Source organism: Clytia hemisphaerica, unplaced genomic scaffold (assembly GCF_902728285.1).
Source record: "Clytia hemisphaerica strain Z4C2 unplaced genomic scaffold, Clytia hemisphaerica genome assembly, whole genome shotgun sequence".
In the NCBI taxonomy this organism is placed as follows: Eukaryota; Metazoa; Cnidaria; class Hydrozoa; order Leptothecata; family Clytiidae; genus Clytia; species Clytia hemisphaerica.
The window spans coordinates 387,349-409,039 of NW_027103835.1; the positions used below are offsets into that span (position 1 = coordinate 387,349).

The window sequence follows — 21,691 nt, forward strand, 5'->3', positions numbered from 1 at the left end:
AAGCAAACGATATCACTCTTATTTAAAAACAAAACCTTTAATGGGCTCTTCCAGAAAAAAAATTGTATATGGGGGGTGGAGGATAAACAATTTTCAGTGATTTATCCCCCGGACAAAGTGACTTTTGACCCCCCGGACAACGGGTTTCACCCCCCGGACAACGGGTTTCACCCCCCGGACAACGGGTTTCACCCCCCGGACAAGCGTCAGCTGACCCCCGGACAGAGCAAAATTATCCCCTGGAAAAAAATTGACGAATTTTTACTACCCCCCGGACAATATATCCTCCACCCGGGGTGTACGAACTTTTTCTGGAAGAGCCCAATCCTTTATGTTCTCATCGAATGTTTTTAAGTAAAAATTTGGAAATCTTTCTCTTGGTTGCACTATTTTGATGCGAATCTCGAACTAAAATGATTTTCCTAAAAAAATGATTAAACAAGAAGTTATGTTTAGGCCAGCGCATGAATATTACTAGATTATATATATTTGACTATACAGTAGGTTATGTTATTCCACTATGTAATACTTTAGGCGTTTAACCTTCGCGAACAGAAACTTTCGCGATGCTTTTGAAATTGTGCGAAAGTTTGTGTAGGTCATACAATACTTGGAAATCGTAATTTTAAAATTTTTAGCCCTTGTAGCCTTCTTTAAAGTCAATGAATAACTGTTTTGAAATTGACTTCAAACAGAATTTTTCATAATTAAGCTAATTTTATTTTACAATTTTCATTTATCCTCAAACTGGCGAAAATTTGTGGTAAAATTCGCAATTTTCGATTTCTCGCGACAGTTTGTGTTCCCGAAAGTTTATACGCCTTAAGTATATAATCGAGACAAAAGCTGTTTTGTACTAACATACTACTTTCAGAATTTCTTTTAATTAATTATGCCCCTATTTTTACATCAATGATTGTCTATTTTTCCCTTATTTTTATTATCATTTTTTTTTACTCCTCCGCAATGCCTTCCAGAAATTTTAAAGATTCATGGGTCAGATTTCCAAACGATTTTCTATACAAATGGTCAGTTCCTCTCCCTATATTTGTAAAGTGTATTTTCAGTCCATTACGTATTTTTCACTTCATATTAAGACAGACTTACAATTTTCCAATATTTCTTGAATGATTTTATCCGAGGGCGAATTAGCTTTTCTGGTGGTTGTGGGTTTTAGTTTTAGGTCTTATCTTTTTTATATCTTAAATTTTTTTATTTATACACTTTTGTTTTCTTTTTTTTTTAAGATTTTGCTGTAAGTTATCAGGAAGCGATTGATTTTTTATGTTTTTACAATGTCTAAATATAATAATAATGGAAATGTACCCAAGTTTGTCCAGAAGTTTTAGTTTTATGGTTGCTAGTTCCGACCAATTTTGATAAATTTAGTTTTTCCGGACTAAAATAGGGCCTTGTTTATTTCGGCCCTACATTCCAAAGAAAAATTGTACCAAAGTTTTCGTCAAACTCCGCCACATTCTTGATTTTTTATTTGGATGTTATTTCATGAGTTTTAAAGGGACATAACAGTACTTGCGAAATTTGTAAACAAACTGTATGCAGCGGATACAAAATCAAAACAAATGTCACATGTCAAAATAAAAAATCAAACCAAATATGGCTAATTTTGATCGTTCAATTGTATTACAAGTTTGTTTTGGACATGTGATTTTAATTGTTCTCTTTAATGACACGTGGTTCGCGCAATGTTTACATTTTACTACTTTAATGTCCATTTAACCTGTCTCTTGGAAAAGGCTACGTAATTTTGATAGGCTTATGTCATGTTTCTTAATCGTTGCATACACTTTACAAACTTGGTATTATCAAAATAAATTGAGTCGCTCGATCAAAACATGGAGGTATAAAGAAACAGGAGAAGTATGCTATTGTAACTATGCTCGCCCTACGATTAAAAATATTACGAGGTATGCATGCTCATAATCTCATATATCGTGCATTTTTAATGAGCTCTTTTGTTGATAGGTAAAATCTTATTGGCTAACTTAAGTGTTGGAAATAAGATGGGACGAGATTCATTGTTTCTGACATTGGTGTAAGAAAATATTTGGATTAAAAAAGGGCCTGTAAACTTTGCAATCCTTCATCAAATGACAAGATTTTTCGATCAACATTTTCTTCAAGGTGAACTCTATTGCTTGATACTTTCCTCCAAAATTCTCCAGCGACTTTTTGTCTACAAATTGGGTCTGAAATTGTGTGTGCTTATAAAGAATTTTTCATTTTCTGGCTTGAGAAAATATCTTTTCAAAACAAAATTTAATGGATGACAAAATTGAACGCAAACTTATTTCGTGGAGCTAAATTTTATTTTATTCTCGTATATTAGAAGGCTGGAAATCTTCGATGCTGATAGTAAGAATGTTCAGAGCAAACTTGAGTTCTACTAAAAAGTCGTATTTCATCGGGCGAGCCTAGAATTTCTTTTGATTTATTACATAAAAGAAATCAAAAGACTTTAACGACCAATTACTGACAAATTCATCTCCTGTCTTTCTTTATACCTCTATGATCAAAATAAACAGTTGAAATCACGAGGCTTCAAAGTATTTTTAAAATCGTAGTGCCCTGGAATATGGAATATCTTTCCAACGGTTAATGGACTCAGGCCCTTTAAGTGGTTCTGAAACGAAAATTCTATTCTCCCTCTTTTCTAAGATCTCTCTGGTACAGTCTAAAAAATTACCGACAGAGTTGAATGTTCAATGAAAGGGCCTCACGCATCAATCAACACTTTTAAAGCTTGGTTTCCACTGTGTGATAACTTGTGATAGTGTGTGATAGTGTGTGACAAAAAACTTGAGATAAAATTTTGTTTAGTGGAAACGCATCTGTCATATCCGCTCGTAGAAAGAGGGAAAATTTGTGATAGCAAACTATGGAATTTGCTTTCCATTATATTTTTAACAAAGGAAAATTGAAATAACAAAGAAATGTGACGTAGAATACACCAGGTGTGTCGGGGCGCCTTTTGAACTTTCTTGTCACACGTTATCTCACACAATTTTCGTGTTCTTGGATTGAAATTCATTTCAATCCAAGAACACACTATCACACGTTGTCACAGTGTGATAACGCGTGATAAAAACTCTTTTTAAACGTTTCCACTATGAGATAGAATTTTATTTTGTGATAGTGTGTTCCAGACAGGCTGTCTGTCACACATTATCACATGTTATCACACAGTGGAAACTAAGCTTAAAAGATTATTTAATAAACGAAATCTTATTCTTGTAAACATTCTTTTAAGAAAAAAATAAGAGAGAGAGCTAATTGGTTTATACCCAAAAGAACGAAAGAATTGCGTCTTCCTTTTAAATTTGATTACTGGCTTATTGCGTAAGAATCTACTTGTCAATCAACCATTTTTAACAAACAGGTTTACCCATTGGCCTGTACCTTCCATTTTTGAAGTTTTTTCTTGGAGAAACTTTGTTTTTCCTACATTCCGCGTGATACAAAATTGAAAATTCGTGATTTTCTTTTTCCAAGGCACTAGGAAGGAGAGCCAGCGTATTGAAAGTACCTCTGTAGTGGAGGGTTTCATTGTGCAATATAGTTAAAATACGGCTTGAACTTTGAACTCAAGTGAAAATACTGAAGTTTTGGTAATTCTTTCGTGCCTAGAGAAAAGACTATAAATAAATATTTCACTATTGAGGTAGTTTCGAATAGCCACCTGCTTGAACTACTCGTGTACAAAAGTTGATGTGAAAAGCTCAACGCTGTATCCCGCGGAGGCGCCATTTTATGTATTTTTTAGCGATTTTCTCCACATTAATGAAATTTTATGTAATTTTTTCAACGGCTTGATGGGTATCATTGTAACCATATTAAAATCCTATCTTTTTCCGTCATGAAGTCGAAATAATTTCTTAAAAAGAAATTTTTTTGAAAGAGTAATGATGTTTCAAAAATGGTTAGTAGAATCAACTTTTTTCCCGAAAACAAATCCACTTAAGGTGGGAGTCACATGAAGCTTTGAGATTTGGTGAAAAAATTATCGATTTCGAGATTTTGCGCGTTTCATGACCCTATACCCTTTCTGAACACACCTTGAAAATTTTAAGGCCGTAGCATTTATACTTCCTGAGATATAAGGTTTTTTCTAGACCCTGATCTGAAGTATTTTCCTTAGCAACGAAAAATCATACCCGTTGCTAGGGCCCAATTTCTTTATCGCTGATCTAAACATAGGATCATGGCATACCAAACGAAAGATCTTTTTACGCCCTTTTCGGGCGTCTAAGTCAATACCGCCTTTTTTCCGCGGGATTTTCTAATATGACGTAATTAAAGATGGTAACCAAAAAAGTAATATTTTTAAAAAACACACAAATTTGTAGGCTGTCAGCAGTGTTTTTTACTATGAAAGCTGTTTTAATTTGGAAATGTTGGACTGACTGATGACATTTTTAGCTCTTTAATGTCATTCTTCTCAACTAAGGAAGCTTGAGCTAGGTGAAACCAAAGACTTGATTCCCAAACTCAACGTTTCTGAACAAACTTTAATGGACCGAAGGCAGGCATATTTAATGATGTATCTATTCAAAGATCCAAGTGTTAAAGATATTGAAAGCCTGGAGGCTGGTTTAACAATTGTGTGTGATGAATTATTGAAGGTCTGGGACACCCTCTGGATTATTTACATTCACGAGGAGAAATTGTGCACGGCATGATGTCCAACGTCCAAGTGGATTCTTGTATTACTACAGATAAACTTTAAATTAACTTATAACTGACAGATGCAGTGAGGAAAATATACTAGGATGATCTATTACATTGAAAATGTGGTTTTTGTTGTGAAAACACATTAAAATTGACTTAAATCGATGTTGACGTGGAGTTTGGCGCAAAATTTTAAGGATTGGCGCGCATCACGTGAAAGTGATAATTTGGAATTTCTGGACTATTTTGGTATTTCAGAGCCCTTTCTTAAGTATATAAAGTAGTACTTTATTCCATTTTAGTCAAACACAGAAAGAATTTTGTAAAACGGTTGATTTATTACAGAGAAATAGAGATATATCTCACTTCTGACTTTACGGACCATTTTCTCAAAATAGGTTTCAGGGGGTTTTCGCACACCTTGGCAACGTTTTTTCAGGATTGGAAAGAGCTATGATCATGAAATTTTCAGGAGTTGCTCCGTTTATGGTTTGCTATGGAATGAATGGAGTAGATTTTTGAAAAAATCACTTTTCAATTTCAAAACTCGAAAAAACTTAAATTTTCCATTTTTTAGGTTCCAGACCCCCTGGAATGAAATTTTGAAAAAAATTTCCATTCATTCCACAGCTTATCCAAATACTAGCAACCTCCAAAACAAATTTTTGGAATAGCTTTCATAGATTTTTCTAAAAGGCTGCCATAGTATTTTGATAGTGCATTACCCCCTGGCTGATATTACCCCCGTCTTGGCTATTTTTAGAATTTTTTTTTAATTTTTCACATTCTCTATAGTTATATTACATTTCTGGAAAGTTTCATATAGAAATCTTTTCTGCTTCAAAAGATATGATGAAAAATGTAAAATTTCAATTTTCTCAATCCTTCATGTGACTCCCACCTTAAAGGGCCTGAGGAATTTATTTTGTATAACAATTGAATTTTTTGCCCGACGCTGGGCAAACAAAAATAATAATAGATCTTATAGGAGTGTTTGATTTTTCTAAAAAAGCGATGCACTGTGGGATTGTTTTGGGAGTATTACAATATAAATCTCTTAGGAACTCCTCGAGGGAATTCTATTGTGATACTCAATGGAGTATAAGCCCGAAGGGCTAGAATCGAATCTCCTTGCTAGGATTTGAAGCCAACAAATCCTACCAAAGCTGCGCGGCCTTGAGTGACCTGCCTGCTTTTTACACAAATGACAGATTGAAACTAAAATTTACCGCTTAGTTTCTAAAAAAAAAATCACTCGAAAACAAAAGAATGGGTCTTAATTATTAGTCGGCCCTTAGTGACTAAATTTTGACGAGGACTAAGTTTTGGCTGATAAGGTATGCGGTTTTGATTATTTTGGCTGAACAACCAGGTCTGACCGTCACATTCGCCATCTTGAAAAAGTCAAGGCCCAACCCGGGGATCGAAAATATGCTTCTAGCGACAACTACCGTTTGATTTGCAGTAGTGTAAATTGTCTTTTCATTTGATGTACAATGGGCTCTTCCGAACTGAAATATTCATACATGGGGGTGGAGTAGAGGATAAATTGCCCCAATTAAAACGGGGCTAATTTTGAATGTTTGGGGTTCAACTGATGCTTGTCGGTATATACATTTTCCATAGGTAGAGCAGTTCTCAACTAAACTGGAGCAGTAACTTCCTAGTGTTATTACCAAACGTAGAAAATGAGAAATGCCCTAATTTTAAAGTCTTCGACCAGTTTGACCATCGATGTTCCCAAATCAGAAGAAAAGAAAAACTTATGGTTTTGGCCATTTCGTGCAAACCAAAAAATTTTATCGTCTAACTGGAGGGTCAGCTAATCGAGTGTCCGCCTTTGGAAAGACCAGTTCGCGTATTGTCGAACACTCGTTTCAAAATAAGTTGAGCTCTCAAGTGATACTCAGGTGAGTTAAGGAAAGTCCAAAACCTACCACCGATTTTCCCACCCTTCCCATTATTACTTGACTCGAGACTTGACTCTTGCATATAGCTCAAAAGAAGCGTATTGACGAGATGGTTCCAGAAAGTGCTGGGTCAAAAATTTAATTTAAGCCTATTTCAAGATATCGGACGAAAACTGATTTTGACGTTATCATATTTGTCGAAAAAACACGTCATAGGTAAGATTCAAAGAACATCATTATTGAAAAACGGCAATAACGTCAAATCTATTAAAGCAATCAACACCAAATTTTGACTGGAGACGCAGATTAACGATTCTGAAATATTTGTTAAAAAATTTCTAAAATTTTGGATGACGTCATTTTATTGTCGATAATAATTGAAATATGGCAAAAAATTATAACGTCATCGAAAAAATATATTTGCAGAAGATACCCCAAAAGCTTCCTTGTAAATGAAATATAATTTTATCAGCGTGTGTGTAGTGAATTTGAGAAGCTTTCATGATTCCTCTTTAAAAACTCGGATGTAATATTTTGACAAATATTGTTTCAATTGACTTGAAATCTTTTCCATAATCAGACATACCGACTCGCTATCTGAAAATATCAGTTAGAAAGTGAGACACCCCGAGGTGTGCGGTATTTAAAATGAAAAAGTGCTATTTATAATCTTACAGAAGAAATTTCTTACATCTTTACTAATGAAAACAATGTTTTTCATTTTTATTAAATTGTCATTCACCAATGTTTTACAGACCCTCTAGATAATTAAAAGTTTTTAATCGTTAAGGATAAATGCAGCAGCAGAATCATTGGCTAAGAATTAAAATAATTCAAGATTTTTTACATTATCATTCTTCTGTTGGATGTAATAAAATACTCAGTTAACGAAAAGTTATAAAAAGTGACAGTACAAATAACCTTTCCACGCATCTTTCTAGATAACGCTATCGTCTACAGAAGGTCACGAAAGGGAATAATTTAGGTGGCGGGATAAATTTGAAAAACGGAGTAAGCCCGAGAAAACAGTGATGGAGGTGTTTGCTGTATTTGTTAAAGAATAAGTATTACCGTTGTTTTCCGTAACCGCTCATTACTGCTGTTAACTATGCGCATATATATCTTATCCCGCATATAATATCCCACTAACAGAAGATAGGATCGTCAAGCACCTGTCGGTCGTGTAATGGAATAAATATTCTTCATCGATTAAATTCAAAGTTAAACGATGCTAACGTCCGTTAGAGGGATAGTAAAAGAGCTACTGTAAACAACTCCGTAACTGTTTACTCCACCCCACGCTAACTTCCGTTTTCAACCCCTCTCAAATTATTCCCTTTTAAGTGAACTTGTGTAGACGGTAGGATCCAGGCGTATTTTCGAAGTTTTTTTCCTTTTCGATAATCTTCAAATAGATTCGTCTTCTATGTATCGTTCTTCTTTCAACAGTCGTGAAATCGACAGGTCAATGATCAACCAACCACCAATAATTGTAGATTTTTAACGGTGAATTAATCTCGATCCCCCAAATTTGACCTCCTTTCTTGACTTGGTGGGTGTCCTGGAAACCATTTTTCAGGTGTAAAAATTCTCTCTCGGAATTTTCTCAAAACGGTTTAAACTTTCGTTGTTGACGTAATTGAGTGATTCGCTTCTTGTCATCTTCAAATTTCAAGCGTAAAGCTGCAACTTCTACAATGTTGAAAAAAATAAGAACTGTCAGGAAAGCACGGAGGTATAAAAGAAAAACAGGAGTTTAATTTGTCGGTAATTGGTCGTTAAAGTCTTTTGATTTCTTTTACTAAATTATCAAAAGAAATTCTAAGCTCGCCCGATGAAATACACTTTAGTAGAACTCAAGTTTGCTCTGAACATTCTAACTATCAATATTGAAGATATCAGCCTTCTAATATACGAGAATTAAATAAAAGTTAGCCCCGCAAAACAAGTTTATGTTCCATTTCGTTATCCGTTAAACTTCGTTTCAAAAATATATTTTATTAAGCTAGAAAATGGAAAATTATTCAAAAGCACAGGCAATTTCAGAATCAATTTTTAGACAAAAAGTCGCTGGAGAATTTTGGAGGAGAATATCAAGCAATCGAGTTCACATTGAAGAAAACATTAATAGAAAAATTTTGTCATTTGATGAAGGATTGCCAAGTTTACAGGCCTTTTTTAGTTTATTATCATGCAAACCTGGTAACTTTTTTCATCGTAGGGCGAGCTTGGTTATAATAACATACGTCTCCTGTTTCTCTTTGTACCTTCATGAGGAAAGGAAGCATACAGTGTGTCCCAAAAGTAAAATCCTCAAAGTAAATTCCTCAAAACTCATCATCTTACAATAATCGAAATAAGATTAAAATTCTCTGTTCAATCAATAAATATTCAATTCCATAGATGATTGAATAGGTTTTGGAGATTGGAATATTAAATATACAAGTTATAAAATTTCGAAAGTGAATGGGGAAATGGGAAAGTGAAAAAACATAAAAAACATGTTATGTATCATCAGATTATGAGCAGAGTCTGTTCCTACTCCTCAACAAGTGGCCGAGTACTCTTTGCACGAAATGAGGATTACTGTGAACCTATGAACATTTCTAATAATATATATCCGCTTTCAAAGTCCATAAGGTTACTAGTCTTTTGAAAGAAGCTTGTTAAAATATGACTTACTTTCTCGTTTTTCCTCTCGTTGTTGAAATAAATAAAACGACATCAACTCCTGAAACATTTGAAAAGAATAAGATAGAAAAATATATAGATTTTATTAGGGCGGCAGTAAAAAAAAGATAGATATGGACGTTGCAATCCTGTGGTAAATCATTACTGGATGAAAAGAGGGATCAGAGACCAAATCTTCAGAAGGGGATCATTAGGAATTTCGACACACCATGAAATAAATTTTGGTTAAAAATTGGTACGAAAGATGAGATAAATTGTTTATTAGTTCTCTATACCATTCTGTACTATTAAAAAATAATGATTTCCCTAGAGTACTAAAAACAAAAGAATTTAAAAACATGTCCCTAAAATCTACCTTTTCAGAGCGCTTCTTCTTTTCCAGTTTTTTATTGAGTTTCTTCTTTGCATTTTGAGCATCCTGATTAGGCTTCTTTTTGACAGGAACGGTAACCCAGCCCTCATCATCCGGTTGACCTTCCTCTTTACGCGCTTCTTCTTCCTACAACAATCAAAGTACGCAGCAAATATAAGTCCCTGCTCACAATCCGTGTAGGGTTTCCCAGAATAGACTATACTACCTGCTACACGTTTTTTTTTTTTTAAGAAACTAGTTTTACCAAGCAGCCTCAATGTTTCTTAAGAAATCGGCCTTTTGAGCCTTAAATGTTTCTTACATGTTTCTAAATTTTTTAACATAATCAGCCTCATGGAAGGCTGGGTTGGAAGGTTCTTTAAAAAAACGAATTAAAAAATGTTATTTTCTCATTCTCAGCCTCAGTATGTTTCTTAGATGTTTCTTAGTTTTTAGGCATTCTGAGCCTCATGTTTCTTAAAAGTGTGTTTCTTAAAAAAAAAAACGTGTATCTATACTGAGGGGCTATCAGGTCGCAATTCTATTTGCACTGTGGATTGTGAGACCCTCAGCGTAGCTTTGTCATTCTTCACTGATTTTCTGGTTGGATTTGAATTCGAGAAAGATTTCATGAAGCTTTGTAAAGGATCCATATTCATATAGCCTAGACCAAGCTATTTGCATCTTTGATCGGAGTTTTTAGTGGTACCCTAATTAGTAGAACTACTTGGTGTGGCCCTAATAGTAGAACTACTCGGTGTGGGTCAATGTGTAATTCAATGAAATTTCCTGTTTAATTTTTTTTTCACCAACATTGAGTAGTAGTGGTACCATTAGGATATCACAAAAACTCTGAGAAACTGTGTACAGCGTATATAAAGGTCAGTGACTCCTCAGCCTCTTATTCAAAAGGGCTTTCTTGAACTCAGACGGGAATTGTTGTTGGGACTTAACATAGTTCGAACCCCCCCTTCTTAAGGGGGTGGGTGGGGTGACACCTTCCAAAAAAGTGAAGAAGGGGGGATCAGAAATTTTCACTAATAAAAAGGGGGGATGGCAAGGAGGGGGGGGGTCGTTTAAGAAGGGGGGCTTACATATATTGTAGATTATTTTCCAGCACTGTTATGAAATTTGGCCTGCATGAAAGGAAGCTTCTTTATTTTCACTAAAAAGTGGTATTATATTTGCCGGACTTAATTTTTCTTTACTGTTTCCCTCCTCTTTTTACCATTAAAAATTCAGCCCGAAACCTTGGGGGATAGGCATTTTTAAAGGTTGGGGGGATGTCAAGAAGGGGGGGGGGGTCAGAACCCTTTCCACACTATGCTTACCTTAGCTTTGTTGAGATCATATTGCACCATGTATTCATTAACAATGGATTGGACAGACGATTCTTCGGGGTAAAGCTCACCATAATCTTTTATCCAACCTGCAGAAAAGAACAAAAATGTTGCACGTTCGACTTTTCTCTGAAAGTTCTTTCCTTTTTAAACTCCTCCTATCTTATAGTCCTATAGTCTGCTTGGAGTGCCCTTTTAAGAATGGACTGGCGGAATACACCTATTTACGGTTAGCTACTATAAAAAGTCACTAAAATTTTGAGTAAACAAACCATCTCATTGGCTAAAAGCAAAAACATGAACAAAAAATGTCCACAGTAAGAGCACAGAAAACACATTTTTCTCATACTCTGCAGATTTTTTTGTTTATGTTAAATTTGCTTTCAGCCAATGGCTAAATGGTTTGTTTACTCAGAACTATGGTGACTTTTTATACGAAACGGCTAACCAGAAAAAGGTGTATTCAATGAAAAATTGAACGGATTAAACAGGGACGGAAAATTTGGTCGCTTTAGTTTGAAAGAAAAAAATTAGCCTATGTGATGAAAATTGGAGGAAGAATTAACAGAAAGATAGAACTGGTGAACTAAAAAATACAACTGTGAAACCTCTCCCTTGTCTGTTGAAAATATCTAGCAAAGTGTCACGAAAATGATGCCTTGATTCAACTGCTCAAGCACTCAAACCACACCACACTAAAAGCACAGCACTTTTCAGATCACATTACAACGTGACTTCAAATGGAAGAAAATATCAGATAAACTAACGATTCAAGCCCACAAGAGAGTCGTCAACTTTTATGTTTCGAATAATCTTTGATTTTCTCATGTCCAATGCGACATCGACGGAGGATTCTTCGTTGAATGTCACATAAGCATATTGGAAGTCCTAAAAAAATAATAAACAGTGCTAGTTACGGAATTACCAGTCAGTTAGGTAAACCATCCAGGATCCTGCCATTCTATAAGCCAGCAAAAACTAAATGACACTTGTAAACTTAAGTTTCTTACCATTTTTCATTGAAAACAACCAAAAGAATTTGCTATTCCCAAAGCCGGAGACCAAAACAAATTATCTTCCAAGATTATGAAGCCCTTTTAGAAATATTGTTAAGGGCATTTAAAATAATGGCGGAAATAGTTGCGGGAAGACAAAGGCGCCCGCTGCTTCGAAGGTGGTAACGCCAAAACACCCAATATGGTCTTCCAACAGAAGGCGAGAGGAGTCCTAAGACGAGTTAGTTGCCACGCGTGTTACGTCATGCACTCCACCGCAGCGCACAACGAAGCGTGTTTCAATGAATATCATTAATTATAAGAATATCTTATGTGCTCACCTTCAGTAAACTTTGAGTGCTTCATTGAAAATAAAGAAGGTACCGTGAGAGGTCCTAAAGCCGACAGCCCAGCCTAATTCCGACCCCCCAAATAACTGTTATGAAAAAAAATTCTATGTTTACAAACATTCCCTCTCCAAGTTGAACGATAAACTATTGCTAGAACTTTCAAAACAAAACATCTAACAAGATAGCTGTAATGTCAAGATGTCAATTAATGTAATTAAAAAGTGCGAGTTGTAAAATAATTACCTTTTATTCTGGATCAGTTGCTCATGTTTAAAATGATAACAGTTTTGTAATAAAAGTGACTTGTGCGGGAAAAATACGAAACAACTTGGACTGGTTTCCATCAAGAAACAAACAGACTAAATTGTAAAAATGGCGCGAAGTTGAAAAAAGGGCGGATGCGGTAGCACTAATTTGAATAACAAACATCGAATCAATGAGGCGGCAACTATCAACGCACTCTTTACCACCTATAAGTCCGGATGTTTATTTACGGAAGGCCCGCAATCGGACAGCTCTTCATTTAAGTGTAATCTTTGACGACATATATTATCTTTACTAGAATAGGAGCAAGGTGTCATGTAATACATAATAATTGTAATATACGTCGTCTATTTGTATTCTTATCATGTAATATATAATATAATGTAATATACGTCGTCTATATGTATCCTTACACAAAGTCCTAGCCCCGCAATCAAGCCAAGTGCCAGTGTAAAGTAATAGAAAGCAGGCTTGATTACGTAACGTTTCAAAATGAGCACGCTCGTACACAGACCTCTTTTATATTTTCGTGTGCTTTGGAAAATCAAAACATCTCGTTACTTTTTATGATGCTGTTACTACTGTTGTCATTTATGACGTTGTGCATATTGCAATAAAAAATATGTTTTGTTATAAGAAGCAATTATTGTTATTTGGTTCAATTGGTTCAATGTATCAAATCTCTCAGTTTAGTTGACACTTTGGTATCTTCGTTGCGTCACAGCTAAAGGTTTGTTTTTATTTTAGTTTGTATCTTTGAAAGACCCATCGGCTTTAGGCTGGGCTGTCAGCTTTAGGACCTCTCACGGTAATATTTGTAGATAAAAATGCACTGGATAATTTAAGTTGTAACAGTTTGGTCAATCATCGCTGAAAGTTTGAAAAAGTTTTTCCAACGCAAAAAAAAATTTCAGCCAATCAAAAGCGCAGTGTGCTTATATTTTATGTTTGCTACATTGTCTAGGCTAAAAAAGTGAGAAAAGACACGAACGTCATTTCTTATTTAGTGATGTTATAATTTTTTTGATTGCAGTCTCATACAGGAACTTGCCAAATGTCCCTGACTATCAGTCATTTTGGATGGACAAGACTGGAAAAATTGTTAACTTGAATAACGAGTGTACCTTCTCAACTGTTTCCATCATTTTCAAGAGTGGTATTGGCGCCTCACTTTCGCTTTTCAGACGTGGTGTTGATACAATATTGATGGACTTGATGGTGCCACAATCTTTAAAAAGGCTTTTTAAACAGATCTGGAACAAAAAGTCAACAAAAACAACAGTCATACTTTTATATTGGAGCTATAAACAACACACACAGTTTTTCAGGTTTTAGCTGGTTTTTCCCACACCCAAGCTGACAATTTAAAAAAAGTTATTAATAAAAAACTTACCTTATCACAGTATGGAGGAATATTCATTAAGAATAGTGTTGGACCTTCACCAACGTGCTTTTTATAGAAAATACAGTGAGGTGAGACAGAATCAATCTCATTTTCACTTGAAGTTGACCAAAAAGAAATTTTTAGCACGTGAAAGTCTGCCATCTTGAAATCATATAAACTTATGAAATAACTAGTCTAGCTGTGAGTAAGTTCTAGTCTAGAAAAACAAAGACAATCGCTAGTCCCAGTCTCGAATTTTCGTCGCGCATTGGCCATTCTTAGTTGTTGGCAGATCTTTTCACGGATTCAATCTGGCAGGAGTGCAGGGAATAAAATAGCTTGAATTTTCCACATATCGTTGTATTCCTTGAGAGCCACAATGAGTAAATTTGATGGGACCAAGGGACCTCCAGATATCAATGGAATGGTCAGTCTCAAAGTTGACAATTTAACATACAGGACCAGTATGGCTGATCTGGAAAAGTAAGTCTAAATTTGTCATTCAGTTAAAATTGATCATTTATCGTAATCCTCTTTACTTACCCTCTGGCTTTTTAGAATCAGAGACAGTGGTATAAAAAGAGTCTTTTCTGAGTAAGAATTTATCAATGCTGTACTGTATGTATGTATATTGGAAATCTTGGCTGATTTGTTGTGTTGAGTCAATTTTTCATCCTCAGATTAAAAACTTTGCTATTAGCGTAGACCTTTTCGCCTTTCCATCCGCCATATTGAATTGTATGCAAAAATTATGGTAGCCAAATTGCCGTGGTGAAATTCCCTTAGAAAGTATGCAAAACATATGCAAAAAGAAAGTATTAATATAAAACTTAAATGCATAATTGGCATTATATTAAAGTGTAATGGGCCAGTATGGATTCCACGAAATCTCGCGCCGAAGATATTTTTCCGTACAGCAAGCCTCACGGCAAGCAAAACTTCTTTTGTACCAACATTCAATTTTTCAATAAGGGTGCAAGATGGGAAAAGAGGCGCATGCGCCAACATGATTAATAAATTGACGCGAGCGAAAGCAAATTTAGCCAAATGAAAGCTAAAAATGGATTATGGAGTCATTCGCGCCGAGCTGGAATTATTACTTTACGCCAACTAAAAATCAAACAATCTTTGTAAGTACCCTTACGCCAATGCGCCAAAAACGTTTTAGTTAGGGTGCGCACTCGTCGGGATTTTTTGCGTGGAAAAAGTCGAAAATCAAAATTAGAACATTCCATCCATCATAACTTATCCTTAACAACTCCAAACTTGTTCATTCTTTTTTTTTTAATACTCAGAATTTATCAGAGAAAACAAAGAAAAAAACCCCATCCCATTACCTACCTTCAATAAAAAGATATACCATTTATTAGACATCAAGGTGAAAAAATGGCGACTCGGAATTCGTGGCACCACCGTCTACCTTGACCACCATTTTTCAAATGGCTATCGCTAATGAGCTGGATTAGTTATAGACTCGCGGTTTTTTTTATAAAACGCGGGAAAGATCGTACTTTAGTTTGTCACGTGGTAGCCTTTTCGATAATCTACGGGCCGTCTTTAAATCGAGAAAAAAGAAGAAATTTCAATTTTTTGGCACTTTCCTGAAATTTTTATCAGGGCTACCATATATGCTTGGAAAGCTAAGGGTTTCATCTTTTCATTGGTAAAATTTGTTTTTAGCTATCATTTCCAGCTCATTAGCGATAGGCTAAAGTTTAACAGTCATCGGGCCGATTTTCAGACCGCGCCAGCAAAACTCCTCACGCCCCGCCACACGGAAGACTAGATTTCATCCGCCATTTTTGGCGCGATTTTGGTGCTTCCGAAAATTATTTCTTGCTGGCGTGGTGTAAGGAGGCGATTCTTTGAAAAGGTTGTTTTTTTGTGGTTTGAAAATGGAATAACTTTGGAACTACTTAACCAATTTTAACAAATGACCCCTCATTTTCCTCACAAAGGTAAGGACTTTCAAATAAAATTAGTTTGGTTTTCAAAATTTGAGGGGAAAATTTTGGCCTGACCACCCTATTTTAGTTGTACGCCGAAGATCTTCGGCGTTAGTTACACGAAATCCATACTGGGTAATGGGCCATTCCAGAAAATTTTTGTTACCCCCCATCGGACGACGTGCATTTTTAAATATTTTCTAGCCTCGGAAATAATTTTTTTTTTCAGTGGTGGTCAGAAAGTTCGATAAAAATCCATGTACTTTTGCAAAATGCATTGGAATTCCACTCTTTTTGTCTGTTTTAATTGAATTGCCTTGGAAATTCATACATTTTCTACTCTTGCCTTGGAAATTTTGAATTTTGGTGAAAACTTGTGCCCTCCGGAAATCCTGTGTCGTCCGCCCCCCTGTTACAGACAAATTCTGGAATGCCCCAATCTTGTAGAAGAAAGATTAAATTTGCTTCTTTTTAAAACTAGAAATAATCAAATTCGCCCATCTCTTAGAACTAGCAGTAGCACTTCAAAAACCATAACATCACCCACGAAGGTACAAAAATAATCCTTATTCGGCTGACGGTAAATTATTCTCCTGGGAATAGAATCGCCAAACAATCAAATCAAAACATCGATCTGAATGCGTGACGTCGAGTCATAATTACTGCTTTCAGTTTGCGTGTTTTGCGTGTGTACTCCGTCTTCGTGGAATTTTTAATGGCATGAAAACAGAATATGCTATGTCTTCAAGAACAAATTTCTAAAAGGCTTTTGTTGTTCGGTAAATACTTCTTTTTGGATTAAGAAATTCCATCTTTTATTGTTCTAATGATTATAAAATTTATTTATAAGATGCTTTGTTGTCTTTTTAATCTTTGTGTAAACTTGCATATGTTTTGCATATTTTCCAACTAAATCCAACCACAGGCTTTTTCGTTCCTATATTTTTGCATACAATTCAAGATGGTGGATGGAAAGGCGAAAAGGTCTATAGTCGTTTGAAAGAACACAACGATCTTACTAATCACTCCAGAAGAATATTGGTAATTTCCAAAGCACTTTGAAAAATTGACTGGATTACAGAGTGTTTTTTTTTACCTGAAAATTCCTGTTGTCCACCCCCTATATAAAATTTTTTTTTGGCTTGAAATCTAAAATTAAAGTAAATCAGCCTGACTCTGAATCCAGTTATCTTGATTGATATAGGAGTTTTAGTCTATACTGTTTGTTATTCAATAGACTATTGTGTTCTCCCAAACCACAATTTCAAGGCCAGTAAATATCTCAAAACTATTGAAAATCTGTTCAAATTTTGATATTTTTTCATTTGATGTTATCAATAAAAATCTCATTGGTTGTAACTTGTATCCATTTTAGCAATAAACAAGCCATTTTAAGCTAATTTGGTTTGCAAAAAGTGCAAGTCTATAATTTAAACTAATAAACTGTCTGGAATCTGTGAGATCTTTGACTTGAGCAAAATAAATCTTCTCAAAAATTTCAAAACTGCTTCTTTTTAGCAAGAAAAATAATCAGTAAAATTAAATTTAAAAAAAGGCAAGCTTTACTTAATGTTTGTAAAGGTTCTTTGACAAAAAACTTTCGAATTTTTTATCGGCATTGGGCCGATAAGCTTCAGACCCCCTCCCCCTTGCTCTTATCAGCCAAAATTTTCGAAACCAATTTTTACATCTTCGAAAACACAATTTTTTCCAATCATGTCCGCCATTGCGTTGGTCTTGCCTTCCCACCTGTCTTCGTTGAGTTTTTATCTATTTGCACCAACATTAAGTTTGTTCATACCCGCATTGATATTGTTAATCAAAACGAAAGTTAAAAAGACCCGATGAAGTTGCAACATTTTGAAGGAAACGGCAGCACGCTGTCCAATTAAAAAAAAGTTTTTTATCAAAGCTAATTCAAAACTGTATTTTTAAAGTTGCGAATTTGTGCGCAAAGGTGAAAGCAAGTGAAATTGTATGCTTTCAGTTGAGTTTGTGGACGAAATCAGAAAGAAATTGGTAGTTAGACCCCCCCCCACCCCCTTATCAGCCCAATACCGATAAAAAATTTGAAAGTTTTTTTTGAGGATCCTTAAAACGTTGACCCAAATTTTATTGCAGTGATACTTTTCTGGAAATAAAGGAAATGCTACCAGTCATTTTTCAGGCAAAAGCCCAATTATGGACTGAAAAATCAAATATTTATGTTTTTGATTTACTTTGCCACATTTTCATTAGAAATAGAAAATCTAGCTAATTTTTTATATTCCTTCTCTAGTTGCAGTTTTCACCAGCAGTCATTTCAAAGTTTAATAAGAAAGGGGTTATGAAAGCTGATTGCAGAAATGCTGATGAGAGAGCAGCTACTCCTGTCTGCAGTTTTCTATGGTTGCAGGTGCAAAGCAGATTCCGTTCATCTCAACTAAATTTCTTTAATGCTGTTATTACCATTATGAAAACCTGTTCAGTGCCTTAAGTTTGCTGATTCCTGTTTTGATAATCCCTCCACAATAGTTTCCTGGTTTGAATGTGGGTGAACAAGATTGATTGCAGTAAACTGCTGTCCAGTACTCAAACCACCATGTCTGGTTGAAAGCAGTTTACAAGGTCTCTCTTCGACATCAAGCAGAAATAAGTTCAAAATCCAAGCCGCCTTTTGTGTTGGACTGCTGCTCCTGTCCATTTTTGTATTTCCAAACCAGTCCAGTTACAAGTGATGCGGTTGCTGCTTTAATTGCACTTTTACTACACTGGGTAAATACTGCTATCTTTAAACCTAACTGCAAAGGCTGTCATTTGGGAATAATCGAATCAAGGTATTCAGGCTCTGCAAATTTTAGGCTGAAAACATTGGACACTGTACTAACTTAGGAGTGAGTCTGGCTTGATTGGCTTGGGCCAATCGACTGTAGCTCGAATTAAACGAATCAAAACTATTTTGGCTTTCCTCAGGCCTTGCCTATTTAATTGATACTTAAAAACTACTCCCTAAAAGTTAAAATTAGACACTTGATATGTATTTTTGAGAAGATAGATTTTACTGCTTTATTTATCATTAACATTGAGAAAATTTTATGATTAAACTTTTAGATACTTCAAGAAATATGGAGATGTTGGAGACATTTACATCCCCAGAGACCGGAATACACAGGAGTCACGTGGTTTTGCTTTTGTACGCTTTTATGAAGAACGAGATGCTGAAGATGCAATGGATGGCATGGATGGAAAGGTAGTTCATATGACCTTATTTTTGCTGTGCTATAAAAGTTTCTTTATTAATATTATCGTTAGCGGATGCATTTCCCTCGATTTCTATAAAACCAATCAGTGGAGAAGTGCGACTCTTCTTGTAATGGTTGATGTACATTTCTAACTTCTGCTTTAAGGTCATTGATGGACGTGAAATTCGAGTAGCCATGGCTAGGTACGGTCGACCAGCAAACCAATATGATCCAAGACGACAAGGACGCAGTGGAGGGCGTGGTAGTCGTGATCACAGAGATCGAGACAACCGTGACCGAGATCGAGATCGATCAAGACGATCCCCTCGCAGAAGGTGAGCTTTTAATTCAGGGATACCCCTTCTATTCGATCATATTTTAAGTGAAGCCCTCTGAAGCATTTTTAAAAAACTAAAGCTTCATACGTTTGACAATCATTAATTATTGCTATTTGATGAATGTTTGAAAAACCACTTGACAGGAATTTTCGCGTGAAGATTTTTTAACGGAATTTAATTTCGCGGCCTAGATATTATTATTTTGTTTAGAATATGACTTATTTTTTCCTAAATATACCAATTTTAGAGGTGTTTTTATATTCCTGAAAATATTCGTGTCTTGCTGATTTGTCAAAAAACTGCTTATTCACATTACAAACCATTTACTCTTAGGTGCCAAATAAACGCCCCCGCTTGTTAATTTTTCCGAACCCCCCCCCCCCGGACCTTATTAGTAACCCCCCCCCCCCCCCCCACAAAAAGAGACGTTTGCCTCGTTCGATTATCTTCGAATTATTCGATTGAAGTTTTTGTTTGAAGTTATTCAACTGCCACCATCTGGATAATAGATGTCTATGCATTTTCAAACCTACCCGCCGACAATTAAATCTATATTTCTCTCAGGTCAAGATCGCCACCGCGACGTCGATCAAGAAGTCGTTCCCGATCACCTCGATATCACCGACGCTCGCCTTCTAGATCGCCAAGACGAAGAAGTGCCTCACCGCGTGCCCGCTCGAGGTCTAGATCGAGAAGTCCACGTGATTGACTAGGAAATCTTAACAAACCTTTTTTACCGTTTTAACTCTTTAAAACTTTATACGCTTTTCACTTTTTTGAGACTTGTAAATAAAATCATCTAATAAATTTTCTCGCCTTTGTCTAAAGTATCCAATACTGTATCCGCTCCTTTCACAAAAACGTCATTTTATGGCTTTCATGCTTGTAGTCGGGGAGCAGAATCCAAAAATGGCATTTTTGCTTAACCCTAAAAAAGAATGGGGTTGTTATATACCGTTGGAACTGAAATTTTATGCTGATTATGGAAACCCAGGTCTTAAAAAGTCTATCCTGGACGATTTTGAAAACGAGGCTGGAGTTTGCACTCCTCCGTGGTGTTTTTTCGATTTTACCTGTTTTAGAAAAATGCTGACTGTCAGCAAAGTAAAGGTTTTTAGAATTTCATTTTTGTTGAAAATTGCTATCAATAGAATTGCCTTTTAGCAAAAAATTCAAAATTTTTGAAAAAAACATTTTTTGCACTCCTTCTTGGAGGTTTTTTGCAAAAATCAGCGTTTTTACAAAAATATACTGCTAAAACAAGTCTGCTGGCAACTGAAATCCGGTTCAAATGACCCCTTTAATGGTTTTGACGGAAGAACTATATCTTATCACGACAAAAAACCGAAAACTGCTGTCAAAAAACAATTATTTGGCTTTTTGCTCTCCTTCTTTGGTGTTTTTGGACAAAAATCGATTTTAGCCGTTTTTAACCAAAATTTGACTTTTACAAACTATTCCCTTTAGTTTGGAAACTGAATGCCTTCGTATCTCTAAAAGTTATATTCCATTATGTAAAATGATGAAAAAAATCAAAAATTGATCTCCTCTGTTGATGCATTTTGACCAAAAAGTTATGTTTTTGAACGAATTTCTGCCTAATGGTCCAGGGGAATTTCAGGCTTAATTTAGGGAACCCAAAATTTGCGTACACATGAAATTTTTTGATTGAAATGTGTTCGTTAGGTCCTTAGGAGTGAAAAACCATCGAGTGACACTTTTCACACCTTGGGCATTTTCCATAATGGTGGAAATTTCAAAATGGCGGATTTTGTATTTTTTTTGAAATTTTGATGTCTCTGAACATGGACATATTATATACCGTTGGAAAGGGTTTTTCATACTGAACAACTTTTTTCCTTACAAAAAAGTCATAAAATGTACTCAATGTGAGTAAAAGGGGACAGAAGGTGTTAAAATGATGTCATCATCACCACCAAAAATTTGACATTTGCTTCAAATTATTGAAAAGAGAGTGACTACAGGACCTTGAAAACCTTGAAAAGCTTATGAAGAAACTTTAAAATAGACCAAACAACCTTGAAAAGTGTACATGATCTAAAGGAATTCCTTGAAAACCTTGAAAAAGAGCATTTTGTCTTGTGGTTCGATTTGTGTTTTCCCGAAGTCTCTTTCTATACAAGCAATATTTCCAAAAAAATTGCGTGCTTGCTTCTCTCGTTTCTCTCGTAATCTCGAGAATACTACGAA

The 21,691-nt window shown here is 35.4% G+C and overlaps 2 protein-coding genes across 2 annotated transcripts; one reads left to right on the forward strand and one right to left on the reverse strand.

The window, feature by feature from the left end:
• Positions 1-7,422: 7,422 nt before the first annotated feature.
• LOC136807033 (ribosomal RNA-processing protein 7 homolog A-like) lies at positions 7,423-14,166 on the reverse strand. Its single transcript, XM_067063603.1, has 7 exons — positions 13,985-14,166; positions 13,716-13,844; positions 11,750-11,870; positions 10,974-11,071; positions 9,646-9,789; positions 9,282-9,330; positions 7,423-8,291 (listed from the first exon to the last, which is right to left on the reverse strand). The coding sequence occupies exons 1-7, from the start codon at positions 14,135-14,137 to the stop codon at positions 8,206-8,208; spliced, it is 780 nt and encodes a 259-aa protein (XP_066919704.1). The 5' UTR covers positions 14,138-14,166; the 3' UTR covers positions 7,423-8,205.
• Positions 14,167-14,255: 89 nt separating this feature from the next.
• Positions 14,256-20,310, forward strand: LOC136807034 (serine/arginine-rich splicing factor 2-like). Its single transcript, XM_067063604.1, has 4 exons — positions 14,256-14,458; positions 19,012-19,150; positions 19,308-19,477; positions 20,045-20,310. Exons 1-4 carry the CDS (start codon positions 14,355-14,357, stop codon positions 20,187-20,189), a joined length of 558 nt encoding a protein of 185 aa, XP_066919705.1. The 5' UTR covers positions 14,256-14,354; the 3' UTR covers positions 20,190-20,310.
• The last annotated feature ends 1,381 nt before the right edge of the window (positions 20,311-21,691 follow it).